The following is a 19,399-nucleotide window of genomic DNA, read 5'->3' on the forward strand; positions in this document are numbered from 1 at the left end:
AAGAGGACTCTAAGGTTGGGTAAAACACTTTGGGCCCATCCCCTAAGAGAGTTTTCAGTCCTAGAAGATTCTGGAAGGCACAGCTTGGTTCCAGACAGAGCAGAAAAGAGAGAGAGGCTGACTAGGGGCATTTCCCTGCACCAGCCCCAGCCAGGCCTCTGCAGCCCTTGAGAAAGCAAGCCTGTCCCCCCGGCACGCCAGCCACCCCCTGGTTACAGCTGTGGAGGAAGGCCTTGTTTCAGAACCAGGGAGGATGCCCCATCACCCATGGGGCCCGCACTGTGACCCACTCTAGAAGGCTCCATCCCTGCCAGGGTACAAAGTTTCAGCCTCAGCCTGAAATCCCAATGGTGGTGCCTGTCCAACATGGAGACTCTGTTGTTTGTTTTGACCCAAGCAGACCTTGCAGGTTCCCTGCGTTTTAGTTCTCAGAGAGCAATCATTTACGTGAGCCCTGATTAGGTTTGCTCAACCAGCTTGGAGAAGGTTTCTGAAGTCAGTTTTTTGAGTCTTTCCATCTGATCCTAACTGTTCTATCCGTGCACCATTTAATTCGTCACGAGAGACTTCTTGGGTTCGTTCTGCTTCTAAGACCATCAAAGGAGCCGCAGTCTTATACCTTTGTCTTCCCCGTGGGGAAGGGCACACCTCAGGCACTCAATACATGTGTATTGAACAACCGAATGAATGAATGAACGAATGAATGAAAATGCCCAAATTAAGGCAAACTCACCGACCCGGCAAGGAGTTCATCCTTCTGAGAGGCTTGGCAGACACACCCACGGCTACTGCAAGCTAAGAGATGCTACTAGAAAGGCAAAAAGGAAACAAAGCTGTTTCAACATTCAATTTACCCCTCACAGTAGGAGATAACTTATCAGCGAGGGAAAATGGGTACATCTGCCCCACGAACCAGGCAACGTTCCATGTTCTTTGCCAAGTTGGACACAATCTGCCTATGAGGTAAACCTCAGATCTGCCAAGAGTCAAGAATTTGAAAAATTAATTTGTGACAACTGTTTTCATTTGGAGCCACGATTTTCTTCAAGCAGGCATCTCAGTTTGTGCTCAATTCCCATTAAACATTTCCCAGCCACCCTTCGCTTTTTCTGAAGAACGACCACGACCCCCTTCTCCCCCCAACAATTCCTAAATGTCATAGAAGGCCCATTTTATAAACATATTCGTGGCGAGTCCCTTTTCTTGGCCATTAGAACAGCAATTGTCCCCCGCCCCCCCCACTGGCCCCTAATCGACCATTTGCTAAGTCTCAAAGCAATACAAATTTAGGTCAAATCAATTAGTAACACATTTCTAACTCTCGGCACTTGGGAAGAGTGTGAACTTTTCCTGATGGAGAGAAGCAGCTAACCCTTGAGAGCAGACTCAAGCATGGTCAACCCAGCAAATGCCTTCTGCCTCCGTGGGCTGTGCTTTAAAAAAAAAAAAAAACAAGGCAAAAACTTAGGAGACTGGGGTCCCGCCACAACAGATTAGGACAAGACTTTGATTTTTTTTTTTTTTTCACTTGAGTTAATGAATAAAGCCCAGGACAGAGAGGCAGCTGGCAGAATATTTTCCCCACTAACTCCAGGAAGCTGAAGTTCTGTTGTTCCTCGGTACAGCCAGAGAGATGTGCACCTGGGTGTGGTGGTCACTCTTGACCGCCCCAGACAGAACCATCAATCTTGTGAGCCTCCTCCAGCACAGCCCTGCTCCCCCCTTCCTCCCCCCATTCTTCCTTACTGAATAGAATGTCTCCCTTCTCTAATGAACATACCCAGGAGAATAAAACTTGTTTTTCCAAAGGGGGGGGGGGCGGCGGGAAGAAAGGAAGGAAGGGAGGAAGGAAGGAAAAAAAAAAAAAGAAAACAATGCCTATACTCGGTCTGGCTGAAGCCAAATTCTCCAGGACAGCAACCTGTAAACTTCTAAGGATTTCCTCAACATCCGAGACGTATACGTAACGTACAGGGCGTTTGCTTTTAACTTATGATTTGCTTTGTTTCGCTTTGAGTAATTATCGAATCAAAGAACTCGTGAAGACTGGATTTTTTTGGAAGGACAAAAAGGTGCACCGTGCGCCAGATGTCTTAAAGCAAAACCAAGCCACCGGGTGGGGTAGGCATGTGAAAAACGGCTTGGAAAATCAGGTTGTGTTAGAAGGGGCTTGTTACTAATTAAAAAAAAAAAAAAAAAAAAAATCAAAAAATTGGACAATCACCATAGGATGGGGAAAGGAAACTGGGGAGGTGGAAAGGGCCTACTGTGTGCAATGGAGGTGATGGTCAGAGTTGCTGTCCCTGGCCCGCTCACGCAGGTACGTGTACACACACACACACACACACACACACACACACACACACACACACCCAGCCCCTGTTTCTCTCAGTGAGCTCCTGGCACCAATGTGGGACCCTGGGGGTGCAGAGGGACAGGGAGTGATGGTGCCTCCCCACTCCTGCCCCGGGTCAGGCCCTCAGCTCTGCCGGCCACTCCCGGGGGTTGGCCGCCTTCCATCCACTCTGCCTGCTGGCACAGCCCGCACTTGGAATCAGATCTTCCCTTCTCCGCCCTTCTCGACTAGAAGTTCCCAGAGGGCAGGGACCTCGTCTGTCTGAGGCTTAGAGCTAAATTTAGGAGAGGTGCCTTTTCTCTTTCTCGCTTTTTAAAAAAATGTCATTTAGTCTCTGTATTTGACCCTTAACTTCCTTCTTCCCCTTCTTTTTTTCTCTTGCTCTTTCAACAGTAAAGATCAGGCTAAGGGGAGTTGGGTTTTTAACTTGTGAGTAGTTCACAAGCATTCTGGGATTTTACAAGTTCAGAGGAGTAAACACAAAGGAAGGGAGTTCAGATTCCTTTTCCCCTTTTCCCACCCTGGAGAAAGGACTAGAAGGACTAGGCGAGCAGAAGATGTGGAAGGCGCAATGGAGAATGTGGGAAAACATCTGAGGAAATCAGTGTGTGTGTGTGTGTGTGTGTGTGTGTGTGTGTGTGTGTGTGTGTGTGTGTTGGGGGGGTGAACAGACACAGAATGGTTTGTATACTGTGCTTAATACTCTCTCTAGAAATATCCATACATTTGGCTGAAGAACAGGAGATAAAGATAAAGTAAAATCATGGCAGGATAAGGGCGGGGTAGGGGGATTTCCTGGAACATTATAATGTCATTTTTACAGTAAATACAACCCTCTGGAAGAGAAAGGGAAAGGGGCCAGGGAAAGTATGGGGCGCAGATTCCCAGTCCTGTGGGCAACCCAAGTGGGCAGCGTGGTCACATGTGGGAGGCTCTGAGCTCTAGAGGGCGAGGTCCCCTATAAGGAAAAGGGGTGTCTGTGTGTGTAGGTAGTGGGGGGGGGGCTGCACACACTGGCAAAGAAACCCACCAAATGAACAGACCAGAGCCCCATGTTCCCCTCAAAGCACAGAACGGCGGGATCGGTGTTAACACTGATCCCCCCAGGGACCCAGGACAAAATGAGACCCCAACCTAAGATATCCCTGAAAGGTGGGGCTTTTTTGCGTTTGGGCTTCCTACATTCCATCTAGAGAATTCTAAGTGATCCCACTTCCTGCCAGCGGGCTTAGCCATTCTGAGCTCTTTGCTGACCTCTGGTGGGAGAGGAGCTCTCACGGCCCAGAAAAGGTGTTTCCCAACAGGGGCAGCAGCCCACCTGTCCTGTTCCCCAGGACCCCCAACATCCGGAGTAACACCCCCAGGGGTGACCGTGGTCACTAGCCCTGGCCAAGGTTCAGGGCTAGAAGTTGGGAGGTGTGGGGAGCGAACTGAGCAAAAAAGGCTTTAAAGAAGTCCCAGAAGATTATGGGCTTAAGGCAGGAATGTTAGAACCAAGTTTGTTAACTTAGAAGAATTTTAATAGCAGGGTGGGGGAAGCTTACGCCTGAAATTAATACATTTTGTTCAGTTCCTTTGACTTTTCAACGATAAAAGAGTGAGGGAAAGTATCCAGGCACGTGTGCAGAGGATAAGTTTCGTTGGAAAGGAACGAATTCCCATTACAAGACTTCGTAAGCCCTCGCGTGAGAAGCTCACATGGCCCTTCTCAAACGGATGACCTCATGATTTTATAGCCGCTGCGGGCAGGGAGGGGAGGGGGGGGGGCGGAAAGAACTGGCCAAAGGGTGCCTGTTCTTTTTGGAACCAGGAAACCTGGCCCCAGATGCTGTCGGGGCCAGCTTCCCCTCCATGGAATCTTGGCCGGAAGAAGGCAGACAGGGCCTGCCCCACATCCTGAAGTAGAAGATGGGGTCCCATCCCGAGGCAGGAAAGCCTCAGTCGATAAGAATGCCCTCGGTGCCTTGTGGGTCTGTGGCACTGAGGAGTAGAGAGGGGCTGAAATGAAAAACTAAAACTAGGCCTGAAATCTCAGAGGCTCTGAAAACCCCAGTGACTCCCCGGCGACTGAAAGAACAGTAGGAATTCACCCTCAGCCAACACCTTCTCTCGTAAGAGAGACAATATTGAATCTTCCTATACTGTCTCAAACGCTAACTCCTCCAGGAAGGATCCCTGGGTTTCCCTGCTAGCAAAGGGACTCTGCCCACCTCCGAATCTCTTCTCTAGCCCCCGACCGGGGTGGGAAAGATACACCACTCACCTCTGCTTCCTGCAAAGATTCTCCTAGCAATGGGTACCCAGACGTTGCTAATTATTTACCGAAGGACAACGGATTGGCCTAAACTTTCCTGTACCATCTGCCATTTTGGAAAGGACCTGTGGGGGGGCGGGGGGCAGCATACCTGTTCTAGCGAAACTTTTTACAAGAGAAATAAAGTTTCACCGTGAGGAGGACACACGTCTAATTGTTCAGATGAGGAAAACTGGGACCCAGAAGATCAAGCCATTTGCCCAAGGCGTCAGGGCCGGTGCCTAGAAGAACCAGGGCACATGCGGGGGCTGGGAATGTGGAGGTCAGGGTGATAGTGGTTTTTTCCGGCCCTTGGCTCGGGTCTCCGGAGCCGCTAGTTGAAAGTGACGGGAATTTGTCCTCAGACACCAACTGTCCAGCTGAAAAAGTCTTGCCGACTATCCCTAGGCCCTGAGAAAGAGGATTAGGGACGGGGTCACAGAGGCCCGCCTGAGGCAGAGGACACGGTGAGTTTCCAAAAGCCAGGCTCCCAACAGTAAAAGCCGAGTGCCATCTGCCGGCCAGCTCTGAACAGTTTTGCTCCATTTTGCTGTTTATTTTACTTCCCAGCCCCAAATACTGGGGGTTCTCACCTCTTTCCCTCAAAGCCAGCTCTCTGCTGCTCAGAAACGCCCCTAAAACAAGAATCTCATGTTTTAAGAAATCGCAAAAGAGAGGAGAAGTAAAAGGAAAGCAAGAAAGCAGTAAGAGAATCTCCCCAGAAGGCTGATTTCTGCTCCCATTTCTGAGCTGGGCAGATCTCGGGGGGAGGGGGGGGGCGGCGGGGAACAGGATTAGCCCCGATGGTCTTTTCTTGACCCCTTCCTCCTCCAGGATGAAAGGTCAGCTCCCAGTTTTGAGCCTGCCCTCATCTGTGAAGTCAGACCCCATCTCTGGGGAGTCAAGGTTTCAGGGCCAGAAAGAAAAAGAAAAGAGAGCCCTCCGCCCCCTGTCAGCTCAACTCTCAGGTGAAGACGTCTGCAAGGGTTCTGCTGTCCTCTACCCAGAATCCTTTTCCCCAGCCCTGCCCACCTCCCACCTTGTTACACATAAAATGAACCCAGAGATACCGCCTGGTTTTCTCTTGGACCACCCGTCAAATTTAAGTCCCTCCCTTGACCATGGCAGGACCCCAGGACTACTAGGCAGAATCATCACAAAACGAAGCCTTGTCGACACTTTTCAGAATCAGACTTTGGCCCTTTCTGGATGTCACTTGGCAAATTCATGGAATCCTGGAATTAGAGCGCTAGAAACAACCAAGGTCCCAGGAATGAGAATCCCCTAACGCCTAAGCCAGTGCTCTCTTTCCACTCTCCTAGGGCCCTCCAAGAAAAGTTGAGGATCCTCTGCCCACCCCCTCCCCCATCAGATCAGACTCCCTCCCCCATCAGAGCAACGTGCAAAGAACCATCACCGATGCCAAACCACCCCACGATAAATGATTTCCTAAGAGTGCTCCAAAACGACTGGATCCCATCAGGAAAAGTTCCCCAAACTCCCACTCGGAAAGGGGAAACCCTCCTGCCAGCGTCCATCTTAAAACCAGCCCTGGCCGTTTGTTTGTAAAACAAAATGATCTAATACGCTTCCCTTTTAGCAGCTGAAAAGGAAGAAGTGAAATCACAGAAATGTTTAATTATAAATAGCTATTAGTCTTCTGGCAGCCCAACTTTTAAAAATTTTCCCCTAATGTCTGGCATTTGTTTCTGGGTTCTGCCCGGAGCCTTCTAAGCATTTCCTTGGAAAGATATTGTACTTGGTCCCAGGCAAGATGTCAAAATCAACATTCAAAAAACACGCCTTGGATAATATTTCGAGGATTCTGTAATAAGGATGTGTTAGTTAGGGGAGCACTTCACTTAGCTAAACTCGAAATAGCCAAAAAAAAGGATATCTTTAAATGTACACGTCCAATATATAATTTATCAAACTACCAATCACTTTCCGCCCCTCCCCCAAAAGTAATCCTTATACTAAAGGCAAAAGTGTTTCAATTCGTACAGACGTCTGTGGGGGGAGAGTAGTTATTCTCTTACTCTCCCCCCCCCCTGGACTTTGCAACTAACTTAAAGATCACAAATTCCAAACACTCTAAGAAAAAAAAAAAAAAGAAAAAAACCACTTTGCTTAAGAAAAATTAAGTTTCTGATGAATCTGTAACATCTAAAAGTTCTGTCAAAAGACAGGGGCCAGAATGTAAATGCGTTGGGCTCAAAATACAGGAAAGAAGCAAGAAAGTCTTCTTCCATTACAACTACCTGGGGGAGAGGCTGTTTAGGTGCGAGGTAGTGGGGGAGGGGGGTGTCGGGCCGCTGTTCAAAAATAAAATTATGATTTCGTCTTGTTACGATTATTACAAGAGATACTGCTTATAGAACCTGCCCTAGCATGGCCCAGGGGGCGTCAACCGTCTTATCAAAGACCAAGTACAAGACTCTCCATCAGGAAACGTCCTTGGGTTATTACTTCTATTGGCACAAGTACGTTTTACTTCTAGAAGATCCTGTTTTACCTTCCTTAGGGAGTCATTCAGAGGCATTTCTTCCACTGCCCCCCAGCTCCCTGCAAAGGTAACTTCCTGCCTTGAAGTATCAGTGGCTAAAGGTTATGGGTCACCTCCGTGCGGTGGGCTGGCTCCCTGTGGACCCGGGACTGAGGCGACCCAGCTGACGGAGTCTACGTTCTCGCGTGTGCGTGCGCGCTCCCAATTTAAGATTCCATTAATGTTCTGCGGGAGACATACGCAACGTGGGGCCCAGCCATCCCAGCGCGGATATATTAACTGCCATCTGAGCACCAGTCCTGATTACCCTGGCATCCTTCTCTAGGCTGCAGAGGGGAGTTGATTTCGTAGACACAAGACAGAGGGAGAATTCCCAGCCTGCGACAGACAGAGGCCCCCGAAAGAACCTCGGAGTGGCAGGAGTGATCATGGAAGGGTTAAAATCTATTTAAGCCTTGATTTATCCCGGCCCATTGATTAGCTATGGGACTGACCTCGTTAATCAGAGTCTTAGACCAATTCATTACCTTCTTCCCTGGAATCATGCCCTTTCCTGTTCTGTGTCGGGTCATCTGGGTCGCCTTCTTTTCTGAGATTTTTTGGAAATGACTTCCACCCAAGAATGCAGGATTGCTACCATTGCAGTAAACATTTCGGACTGGTTATTAGTAACTGAAGTCAACAACCTTTTCCCTGAAGGTATCTTCTCTTTTTAAGGTGTTCAGGTTATGACACATATGATCTCTGTCTTCCCCAGAATTGGATATTGATAACGTTAGGGCAGTCTGTTATCTACTGGGGATGATATTGTCCCCCAGAGCACATTGGCCATGGCTGGAGACAGTTCTGATTGTCACAATGTGTCTGTATGTAGTGGGGTTGGGGGGTTGGTGTGCGTGGGTGTGCGTGCGTGTGAAAGAGAGAAAGACAGAGACAGAGACAGAGAGAGGTGGGCATCCAGTAGGCAGAGGTCAGGGATGCTGCTAGACATCCTACGGTGCCTCCAACAGGCAGCCTTCGTGACAGAATATCAATACGACTGCTATGAGGGCCCTCCTGTAAGACACAGCCCCTAAAATGCTTGGAAAACCCTAGGGCAGAGCCAACAGGGAGATGTCACAGCTTAAAAACAAAAGGCCAGGTTTGACCGAAGCTTTGGGGCCTGTTAGATGTGGCTTTCTTGGGTGGGGGTGAGAGCAGAGCAGGACCCTCCCCCATCCCCCGCAGCCTGTCCCCTTCCCCTCTCATTTAATCATAGATGTGACACATGTCTTCTGCCTTACGCCGCCTCACCATCTAGTGGCCACCTGAAATATCAACTCACCTTCGGCATCTCTGGGCCCTACTAAAGTCACTCGTTGAAAAACTCATCCCTGTGGGGGCAGTGGACAGAAAGACCCCTGAATGACGGATGTGATCTCGTTCATATGTTAATTAAGCACCTTGCAGGCCTGAGGTACCTATACAGACAGGGCTGTAAGGAATTAAGGTGGACACTTTCTAAGATTCGAGAAGCCCAAGGCCAAAAAGCTCAGGGACTGATGACAAATGTCTGACTTGTTATAAACGAGGACCTCAGAGGCTTTTGCTTACGTCCTTTGGACACTCAGGAGTGACCACAGACAAGAAGATGACACCTGGTGAGAACAACGTGTTCACGTGCCCAGGAATCTCAATACCCATATCCTTCCTGAGTAATGCCATCTACTCTGGACAGGTTGGGGTTTTTATTTCCCTTTTGCAATTGGGCCAAGGCCGGTGAAACAGGCCGCCGCGGCCTCGGCCTCCATCATACCGCCTGGCTTCAGTTTTGGGCTATCAACATAAGCGTTATTCCTTCTTTGCAAAAATCCTGCAAACTTACCTGAATCTGGGCTCCCTGTAAAAAAAAAAAATCTCACAGTCATCTACACGCTAGCAATCAGTTTGATGAAAGGAAAAATTGTTCAAAATGGAACGAGGAGGGAGGCTACAAGGTTTGTCGGCTGGGGGAGGCAAGGGCCGTGGTAATCAAGGGCGAGCCTCTCGCCCCGATGACCTCCCGGGGAGACGCGACTGTGGTCTCCTGGTGACACGGGGCTGGACCATGGCACTCCTTAGAGAGTGGGTACAAGACATTCTCCTTCCCTTTTTCAACGCACTGAAGGAAGCTTCAGGTACTTAACTCTGTCCCACACACCAAATGTGTGAGATGTGGGAAACGCTGACTGACTCATAATAAATTGGGGATCAGATAACAATTTATACCTTTACACCTCTTTCCTCGCCCCAAATTGAATCATTAGGAAGCATTTAGTAAGATCTGATGTTCAAGTTCTGTGGGCAGAGCTCCACGAGTCAAAGGCTCCCGAATTCTCCTGAGGTTTAACAAATTACTCTACAAAGCAATTTGGGATTTTCCCTCTAAGAGAGTACGAGAGAGGCACACTTTCTCTTCATCTTCACTGCTCTGTCACAGATCGGTTCCTGAACATTCTGCCTGTGTCACAGCCCCCCGCTGTGCATGGGGAGCACCTGTGGGTGCCGTTTGTCGGGGACCAGAGAGCATCCTACGTCTCAATGGAGTGTGTGTTGATCGACAAGAATTGAAAGTCAAACATTGCTTTTTCTTGTGGTTCCTACCTCATTGTTGGAGGTCTCTTCTTCAGTCCCCACTGGCCGGCCTGCTTCACCATCTGGCTGTCGGGAAGGAAAACTAAAAACAATCTTTTTTTTTTTTTTTTTTTTTGCATGTATGGTAAACATAGAACGATCTGTGCTCAGGTCCCTGGGTTCAACCACAGTCTGGAGTTGGTTTATAGAGAGGAGGATAATATAAATAATAAAAAGAGAAGGGTGGGGAGTAGGGGAAACTTTTTCAGGACAAGCAAAAAAAAAAAAATCTCCCCTCATCTTTTGGCCAGGTCACTCGCCTGAGAGTGACTTCACGCAGTCATAAATTTGGCAGGTGTCGTCTGTCTCCTGCTTGAGTTGACCTTTACTTATAAAATGTGGACAAAGAGCGTACTCTGAAAGGTAGAGACAGAAAGAATGGGCGCCTAGTACTTTTAGAACTTACAAGTAGCCGTCTCGTGGGGAATATAGAAAACAGAACCCCCTCCCCCCCAAAAAATCTTACCTGGAGCAGGGAGAGAAAAGTCTGAGAAGTAAATTTCTAAAAACAATGGTTACCATTTATTGGGCACTTACATGTGGCACTGGGTTGAGAATTTCTAGAGGGAAAACTTCACTTGTAGTATCTGGTCCTCTCTTTAGAAGAATCCAGGAAGAATAACGTCTCTTCCTCGGCTTCTGGAAATGGCCCTCTCCTCCCTCATTCCGAGGCTCCCTGGCCTCCGTGGTAGTTTGTATCTGGGGTACCCCACCTCTCCTCTTCATTTTGGGAAAGGCCACTGGGGATTTGCTGATTCTCCGGTAGGAGAATCTCTCCAAAGAGGGACAGACTCAGGCTGAGTCTCCTTCCCTGAAGAGGTCAGGGTCTCCTGCCCAAGGTGACCACAGGCCAGAATAGGAACCTGATGGGACAAAGTCCCTTTTGGTATAACCCAATGAAGTCTGTTAAAGGAGAGCGCAGCAGGGCCACGGTCTCAGAGTTCCTGTTACTGCGGGACCACCAGGGCTGGAGAGGGTTAATGAGGCTGACTGTTTCACTTGGTAGGGGGCAACCCTCTCATACCAATTGGCCCTGCCCCTCCTATTTTGAAAATTCCTAATCTTCCTGCAAAAGGGGACTTTGAAATGGACACATGGCATGTTAATTTCACATTCCACCAGGAACCCCAGGAGGCACGAGGTGGGTCTGGAAAGAACCCCTTTGCCACCAGTTAAAGAAACCAAGTGTAGAGACCAACTTTAATTCTGTTGAGTGAAAGGCCGTCTCTGTACCTCCTGAAAGTTACTTTAGGTAGACGCATTGGAAGTGCCACAGCTTTGCTGGGGGTGAGGGTCAGTTTTATTTGGTGGGAAAACTGACTCTGAAAAGAAGGAGAGGCATGACAGTATGAGAAGTTTCAAATCTAGGCAATTAGGCTACCTTCTCTTAAAAAAAGTATCCATATATTTATTTGTGCTTAATACCAGCATTCCTGCATAAAAGTCAAAGGTGATCATTCTAAGGCTATGTACTGACTCTTGGTAAGTAGGAATTCGCCCCAACTAAAAGTAAAGATTACTTAAAAAAAAAAAATCACTAGGAAGACTATTAAACAAGAATTATTGTAATAGGGTTATTCGATCCAGGCCAAGATGATTTTAAACAGTCTGTTAGTCTAACACTAAAAATGTAGGGCACCTATGCATAAAAGTACATCTATTGTTATATTATTATTATTATTATTATTATTATTATTATTATTGGAACTCTGAGTAAGAAGGAAAGCTGTAGACCCCAGTGAAGGAAACCACAGAGGATTTAAACAAGATTCCTAAGAAAACCTGCAGTGAAAACAGAAAAAAAAAAAAAAAAAAAAGCCCAACAAACAAAGACTGCAGTGTTGGCAGATGAGTTAAAGCAAATGTGGAAACCAAAGATCACCATAGCGATGACAGGTTATCTCAGAAATGGGGGAGCTCACGGTTCACGTACACTCAATGGACATTTATAACCCAGGATCTGTCGGGCTTGGCTACACTTCAGAAAGCAGACCTACTAGGCACCTGTCATTTGACAAGGGATTTGAAGAGCACACAGCACTCTTAACAATCATGCTTTACATTTACACAACGCGTTATCGCTTATGACCACAGCTTGTGTTAAGCGCTGTCTCATCCGAATTAGGAACTTTCGATTCCTTCACTTACCTTGCAGTCTTTGAGCAAAAGTCCCTGACATTTTAATCTCTGAGCTTTTGGTTTATTTGCCTATGAAATGGGGTCCTATCACATTTTTATTGCCCAAGGCCGTTTCAAAGGGCAAATGTGACTTAGATGAAAGGCTTTTAAAAATACAGAAAATACAGAAAGAATGTGGTATCATGGCTATGTGATCATTACTATTACTGCTTACTAATACCTGAAGGCAGGGAGGCTATCCTTTCAAGTCAGGAGGGGGTATGCAAAAGGCCCAGGAACCCTACTTTTCTTTGCCTGATTCCAGGTTCCCACGATACACATGATGTGGGCAAATTATAAAGAGGAACCTACCTGTATAGAAAACTTTTTTTTTTTTTTTTTTTTTTTTTGCAAGAAGTCTATGGGAAATTGGATTTTGAAAGGCAAGGAAGAATTTTGGCCTCTGAGAAGCATGAAATACTAGTGGGAGACAGAGAAAATCGTAAAAGTCTCTCTCAATTCTACAGATTTGGTGGCCTGATAAGCTATGTCCTTCTCACTGCACCAAAGAGTTCAGTGGAGGCATTCTGAATCCAGAAAAATGGCTGTGCTGGGGGCGGGGGGAGGCGCTCCTGCTTGATGGGACGCAATGTAGCCTTGTTGCACCTGGTGCCATAAATTATCATACAATTAATTGAGATTCACTGTATAAATAAAGTGTCATGGCAGGATGGCCCTTATTATATACAGCATTTACCCGAACGCTTTTAATAAATGTAGCAGATACTACAAAATTCTCATCTACAAGCCCCTCAATTCTTAAAAAATGGGGGATTCATACCCAAGTTGGGTTTCCAAAAACATGGAAATAGTCTATTACTGAATACTGTTAGATAAGAAAAAAGCTTCCTCTCTTACATATTCTAGAATTTTAGTCATGTTATTGATGATCTACCTACCTACCTATCTCCTCTAAAAAGTTCCCTGTAATGTGGTTAAAGTGTTTGGGCAGGAAAAATGGAAATGGTATCTATACACACAAACACACACACACACACACACACAATTGTTAAGCACGTCACAAATCAGGAACCATATCAAAGGATGGTCTTTTGACCTGCATTTTCAGCGGCAGGACTATATGGATGTCTTGTTTTAGGTTAGGATGCTAGGATTTGACTGTTAGTGAGAACTCTTGTCCTAAAGGCAAGTAAGTCCTCATCCTTCCTCCCCCACCCTCCTCCTCACCCAGATGGGGGACCTCTCTCGCCACTTTGGCCGAATGAAGCCTGGCGGGAAATGAGCCCGGTTGGACAAATGGCATTTACTGCAGCAGGTGACGCTGGCTGCCTAGTTCAGGCTCATGTCTGATGTAGCCTGAGGTCAGGGCTTCTGGACCCGTGGCACCCTGAGAGCAGAGCCAGGGCAATCGTAGGATGACCCCAGCAAATTTCTTTTCATTAAGGTGAATTTTTCACCCTGGATACAAAACAAGGGTGAGCAAATTAAGCTTCTGATATTCTTAAGACCTGGCCCCAGACGTGGACGGTTTGCGGCAGGACTGGTATTTGCATAATCTGTGGTTGAAGCCAACAGTCCTGGTTTGAGGGGACTGTGCTGACACCCCCACCCCCCACCCCGCCCCCAGAATAGGGGTCTCCACACATGGAGGTCTGCTGGGAAAGCTTCACTGCACAAACAAGGCAACTGAGGCCCCAGCGTGTCAGGGACGTGCCAACTAGGGGTCAGGTGGACACGGTCACCTGGCTTCCCGTCTGTACCCCCTCGTGTCCCCTCCTCACCAGAGGCCAGCTTCTCGGGGCTACGCTTGGAATACTGCAATGAGACTGTGATGGCAAAACCAGTCGTCCGCAGAAACACAGAGCCTTGTCATTTAAGGGCTCTGTCTGTGGCTTCAGCGGAGTTGGGACATCCCACGTTTAAAGCTGCTTCCCTTCTATTGGTGTTTGGGAAAATGATGATGTCGTGATATCCCTGGGTGGGCACAGCTAATGACCACTGCATTTAAAACTGTGATGTGTGAAAGGCACACGTGTCACAAAAGCAAACAGTCACGTGCCTGATGTCATTACTAAAAAACCATCACACGTTATATGATAGGTAACAAACAAATGGAGCACGGCTTTAGACATTGTGATCTTCAAATCCCTTGAAAGGTCTTAGAGAACACAATAAAGGAATTTAGACTGTGAGCTTCACTTGGGAAATTTTCATTCAAGCCACACATGCAGACCACCGCTAACGACCGCTCTAATGACCGGTGTGACACGAGAAGCCCATGTCTCAGATGGGAGCTGAGGTGAGGCTGGAGGAGGGGAAGGAAAGGAGAGGAGGGGAGGGGAAGGGGGAGGGGGGAGGGCAAGGGAGGGAGGGAGGTGGGGGGGGAGGGCCCTAGAGAGGGGAGGGGCGCGGAGAGGTGGCAAAGATGAAGAGAAGGAGGGGAAGGCGGAGGGTGGCGGGACATACCCGATGTGCTTAAAGAACACAAGACCTTTTTACATTTCTTGGTATCCCAAGTCCATTGGCAGAGGATGTTACCTTTGATCCTCTTTGCCCCCAGCTAAAGCTGCTTGGAAAGATTCACATTTACATATTTCACAAGTCATATTCACAGTTTTTACCACACTTCGTCCACATGCTTAAAATATACTCGAAGCATTTAAAAACAATTTTTTTTTTATTTTAATTGCATTTCGGAGACAAGACAACATTTCACTCCCAACGCCTAATACTCTTTTTAAACCAAGCCCCTCCTACTGTGCTTTGTAAAAGCGTAAATGATTGGCTTACCTCGGGCTCTTCCCTAGGAAAAAAAAAATCATTTCATATTTTTTAAACACAGCCACGCCCACCCTCTTGGAACCAGCCCCGTGTAGGTTTGGATCCAGACCTGCCTTTAGCAGATTAAGTGGGGGTTTTGGTTGTTGTTTGTTGGTTTGTTTCTTTTCTTCCCCCTCCTCCCTCCATCCCCCCCCCCCCCACCCCGGGTGAGCTGAGTGTGTGCAGAATATCGAACTTAACGTGTGTCGCCCCCGACGCCCCAGATACCTGAGTGTCTGGTTTTTCAACCGTAAAGGCGGGAGGGTTTGGCGAACGAATGAGAAGTGAGGAAACGCTTAGCGCAAAGGGAAAAAAGAGAGAAAGACACACAGAAAAAAGGTTATGGAGGCCGGCGAGAGGCGGCCCCCTCTCCCCCGCGCCAGGGGCCCAACTCATTCCCCGAGATGCCCCACCACCTTCTCCTCCGCAGTCTTCGCGCCGCCCGCCGCAGAGCGCCAGCGCTCAGGTACCTCCGGAGTGTGTGCAAACACGGAAAGTTTTTGCCCGCGCCATGGCGCAAAACACAAGACAGCCCGTTCCCCAGTACAAGTACACGGTCGGCGGGTAATTTGGGGGTGCCAGCGATGGGAACTGGGGGACACTTGAGCATATCATGCACAGGCGGACACAATATGGACACCAACAGACACCAACGACAAGCTGTCTGCGTCCAAGCAGCAGGGCCAGGCGAGGCGGGGCGCACCTTTCCCCAACGACCCCAGCCCCCCTCCCCCCGCCCGCGGCCCCAAACCGGCTCAGCCCGGGGGACCCCGGGGCCCCTCCCCGGCAGTTCCTGGCTCACCTGAGGCCCCCGCCTTCCTTGCCGGCCCCCACCCCAGGACTCGGGGGCATCTTACGGTCGCTGGCGCTGGCTTGTCCAGCCGGAAACGACCCTCAGTGTTGCTCGGCACCACTTTTCTCCCTGGAGGGCACATACTTCGACCACCCACACCCAGCCGAGGCCCCCTCCCGCTCCCAGGGCAAAGTTCGGGCCCCTCGCTGGAACTTTCTAGCAGTCTCTTCCCGCCTCGGCCTGGACACCCCCCTCCTCCCGCAGCCAGGCCCCGAGCCCCACCGGGCAGCCCTGCTCCCCGCGGGCAGAGTCCGCCGCATTACCTAGAAGCAGCAGGCGGTGCGTACACATGTACCCCATCTTTTCTTCCTGGAGTTGTTTGTCGATGAGCTGGCTGCGTTTCTTCTCTGCGCGCTTCTGGGCGCGCTTCTCCAGGGCTTCCTTGCGCATCTGTCTGCGCTTCTCCGCCAGGGGAATCTTCTTGACCTTGGGGCCGGGGGCGGCTTTGGGCTGGGGGCTCTCGGATCGGCCGAAGCAGCCCCCGAAGGCCTGCAGGAGGAACTTGCGGAGCAAGTTGCGCCGGGGCTTTCGGCGGCGGCGATTTCGCCGGGGCTGCAGCCAGCGGCGGCATCCGGAGGTCCCATCGTCGGATTCATCGCTGCTGTGGTCGTCGTCGCTGCTGACCGACCTCTCGTCGTCGTCGCGGCCGCGGCCAGACCTGCCCCGCCAGGCAAATGCGCGAGTAGGCTGCGGAGTAGGCGGATCGGCAGCCTGGATCTCGGGGCTGGGGGGTCGGAGGAAGCGGAGCTTGGGTCGGGCTCCAGACGCAGGGGCGGCAGGGGCTGCCCGGGCGGCAGGAGCTGCCCCGGCGGCCGGAGCGGCAGGGGCGGCAGGAGCTGCCCTGGCGGCTGGAGCTGCCCCGGCGGCCGGAGCGGCAGGGGCGGCAGCGGCTGCCCCGGCGGCTGGAGCGTCAGGGGCGGCTGGAGAAGCAGGGTCGGCCCCGGCCGCTGGGGCTCCGTCCCCGGGAGAGGGGACTTTTCCTTTCCCTGCAGCAGAGGCGGCGGCTGAGCCTCCTTCCATCTCGGCTGCTTCTCCCTCAACTGGGGGTCTCTCTCCCTCTGCTCGCTCTCTCTTAACTGGGGCTCCGGAGACCTCGATGGGCGGGCCGTCAAGCGCGATTGGGGGGCTGTCCATGTTGACGGGAGCGTCGTCGACCCCAACGGGGGCGCTGCCAATCTCGAGCGGGGGTCCGGAGATCTCCATCGGGGGGCTGTCGCCCGCGAAGCGTGGAGGAGATCTGACAGCCTCTCGGGATGGGCTGCCGATGGCGCCGGGGACCCAGAGGGGGGGCTCGTTCGCGGCGGGAGCGAGGAGGACCGCACTCGGGACCGCGACTGCCGCGGGCTGGCCGATGCTGCCGCCGTCGATTTGTGGGATAGCTCGGGGGAGCCCGGGGGGTGGGCTGTCGTCCCCAAAGGCTGCTCCATCAAACTCAAGTGGCATAGCCTCCTCAGGGGGAGGACTACAGTCTCCTCTGAAGCCTGTGGTTGCTTCAAGGGCTTCAAGGGCTCCGGGCTCCTGGGGAGGAGTGCTAAAGACCCCTGCACCTGGGCCTCCTGGAGCGAGGTCTGAGACCTGCAGGAGAGGCTGGCTGCAACCTCCCTGTGCAGGCTGCTCAAACTCGAAGGGCATGGCTTCTTCAGGTGGAGGGCTGTAGCCTCCCAGGCCGGGTGTGGCATCATCGAAGGCTCCGGGCTCCATGACCGCTGGGCTGAAGACCTCAGGGCCTGCATGGGCCCCAGTGGTGTCTCCAGGCTGCTCCAGGGTAGGCCAGAAGCCTCCTGGGCTGGGCTGCTCGACCTCGAAGGGCATGGCTTCCTCGGGAGGTGGGCTGTAGCCTCCGAGGGCTCTGGTTTCCTCGATGGCCTGGCCCAGGTCCTGGCAGTTGGGTCCGGAGACCTCGGGGGGTCCACAGGCCTCGCCTTCAATCTCGAGGGGGACGGGCTCGCTGTGAGGCGGTTCGGTCTCCATCTCTTCGGCTGTGCCAGGCCCAGGACTGGGGGCAGCTGCCCCTGGGGCCTCCAAAGGTGGTTGCTCGGGCTGTTCCCCGAGTTCAAGGGGGATATCGCGTTGTCCTGACATATTATTGCCGTCGAGGCAGTTGCGCACGCCCATAACACGGTGGCGGACTCTTAAAATAAACTTGGGGCCCCGTGAGACGGAGCACCCAACCGAACTAGGGTGAAAAAAATATCTTCAAAAAAATTCAAAGTATCAGCTAGAAAGTTCTCCAACCTCACTTTCCAACCCTCTTGAGGTCTGGGGCTTGAGGGCCTCAAACCCAAGACCAAAGCGGAAGCAAGTCTATTGTTGCCGGTGCAGTTTTGGCTCCTTCCTGGCCACTTTTTATCCCCTCAGGCTGCCCCTCGGCGCCCCTCTTGGCCTGCCTTTGTCCCCTCCGCTCTCTCTCTTTCTCTCTCTCTCTTTCTGTCTCTCTGCTCCAGGCCAGCCCCGCCTGCTTGGATCTGAGGAGCGTGCCGATTCGGTCCGAAAATCGCTCGTAGTGCTCGCACTCTGCCACCAGAGGACGCCGGCCCCGATGCCAAGGCGGCTCCGGGAGCCGGATCCTGGCGCCGGCAGCCCCGGACTTTGGGTAAGGGGGCCGATGAGCGCAGGCCTCGCAGGGATGTTTTGGCTCCTTCCACTCCTCTCCCTGACTGATTTGGAGTCTTTCTCCTCTCTTATCCCCTGGCCAGAGAGAGAGAGAGAGCGCTCTCCTGCGTTGCGGGACACGTGACGCAAGACGTGGGCCCGGGCTGCTTGAGCGCAGGAGCTGAAAACCCTCCCTCCCAGACCCAAATGACTCTCCTCGGGGGAGGGGGGAACCGCAGGAGGGTTTCATCACCCCAGGATACCCCTGAACCCCTGAGCCGCAGCCCCCAGACCTGGGCAGCCTCCAATCTTGAGCTCCAAGTCCGGAGTGCCAGGCTTTGGGCGCGTGGGAAGGGGGCGCGGGCGCGCGCGGGGATGCGACAGGTGGTCGTAAGCCCACCGGCAGAGCGGAGAGAGGCGAGGGGCGAGGGGCTGCCGCGTGTGCGCCCACAGTTCGTTTTTAAAACGCCTTAGGGTACTTTCCACCGCTTCTGCAGCGTTTGTTTGCCGGTTTGCCCAGGCTGGCTCCTGTAAAAACACTCAATGTCCCCCATCCCCATCACACTCTGGGGGTCCCCGCGGTAGTCTAGAGTGGCGCAGGCAGGGTTTTCCCCCCGATTATGTGGACGATGATGCAGGGGAATAAGAGGGTCTTGGGCGCGCACCACGGAGACCCTCTAAGCGGTAGTTGCCGCGGCACGGAACGGGGGTGGGGGGGCGCGGGACACACGCGGAGACCCCATCCGGTGCAGGCCTCAGAGTTCCGGGGGTCCTACTGTTCTGGGGAAGGGTTAGCGGGATTCGTGTTGGGACCTGCGGCTGGCTTAGCGTGGTCTCAGAGACTGGACAACCCTGTGCGCACAGAACCCAAAGATACACACTGTGCCGCGCCGGCAGCAGCGGCTGTGATGTGCCGCTCTCGGCCGCGGGCGCCGGCTGCAGGGTCGGTCGGGCCGCGGCCCCAGTTCCTCGCCAGCCCCTCGCCAGCCCCCCTCCGGCCCTTCTCCTTTCGCTATGGGTATCCCAGGGCAGTCGCTTTACTTTTCCACTGCTAGAACCCCCAGAGGCGCGGCATTAAGCCCGGCCACAAGTGTAGCGGTCGCCTGGCTGCGCTCCTGTCGCCGAAGCTCGTGTGGGTTTGGAGCCGGCTGGGGTAAATACCCGCACCGGCGGGGCGGGCTTGGCGCG

General features: G+C 51.7%; 1 protein-coding gene across 1 annotated transcript; it reads right to left on the reverse strand.

Annotated features, from left to right (window-relative positions):
- Positions 1 to 15,615: 15,615 nt before the first annotated feature.
- Positions 15,616 to 18,765, reverse strand: LOC102964731 (protein ALEX-like). The gene is made up of 4 exons (XM_042979655.1): positions 18,691 to 18,765; positions 18,098 to 18,206; positions 15,883 to 17,750; positions 15,616 to 15,688 (listed from the first exon to the last, which is right to left on the reverse strand). The coding sequence occupies exons 1-3, from the start codon at positions 18,763 to 18,765 to the stop codon at positions 15,883 to 15,885; spliced, it is 2,052 nt and encodes a 683-aa protein (XP_042835589.1). The 3' UTR covers positions 15,616 to 15,688.
- Positions 18,766 to 19,399: the final 634 nt, after the last annotated feature.

The sequence above is a fragment of the Panthera tigris genome, chromosome A3 (genome assembly GCF_018350195.1).
Source record: "Panthera tigris isolate Pti1 chromosome A3, P.tigris_Pti1_mat1.1, whole genome shotgun sequence".
Classification (NCBI taxonomy): Eukaryota; Metazoa; Chordata; class Mammalia; order Carnivora; family Felidae; genus Panthera; species Panthera tigris.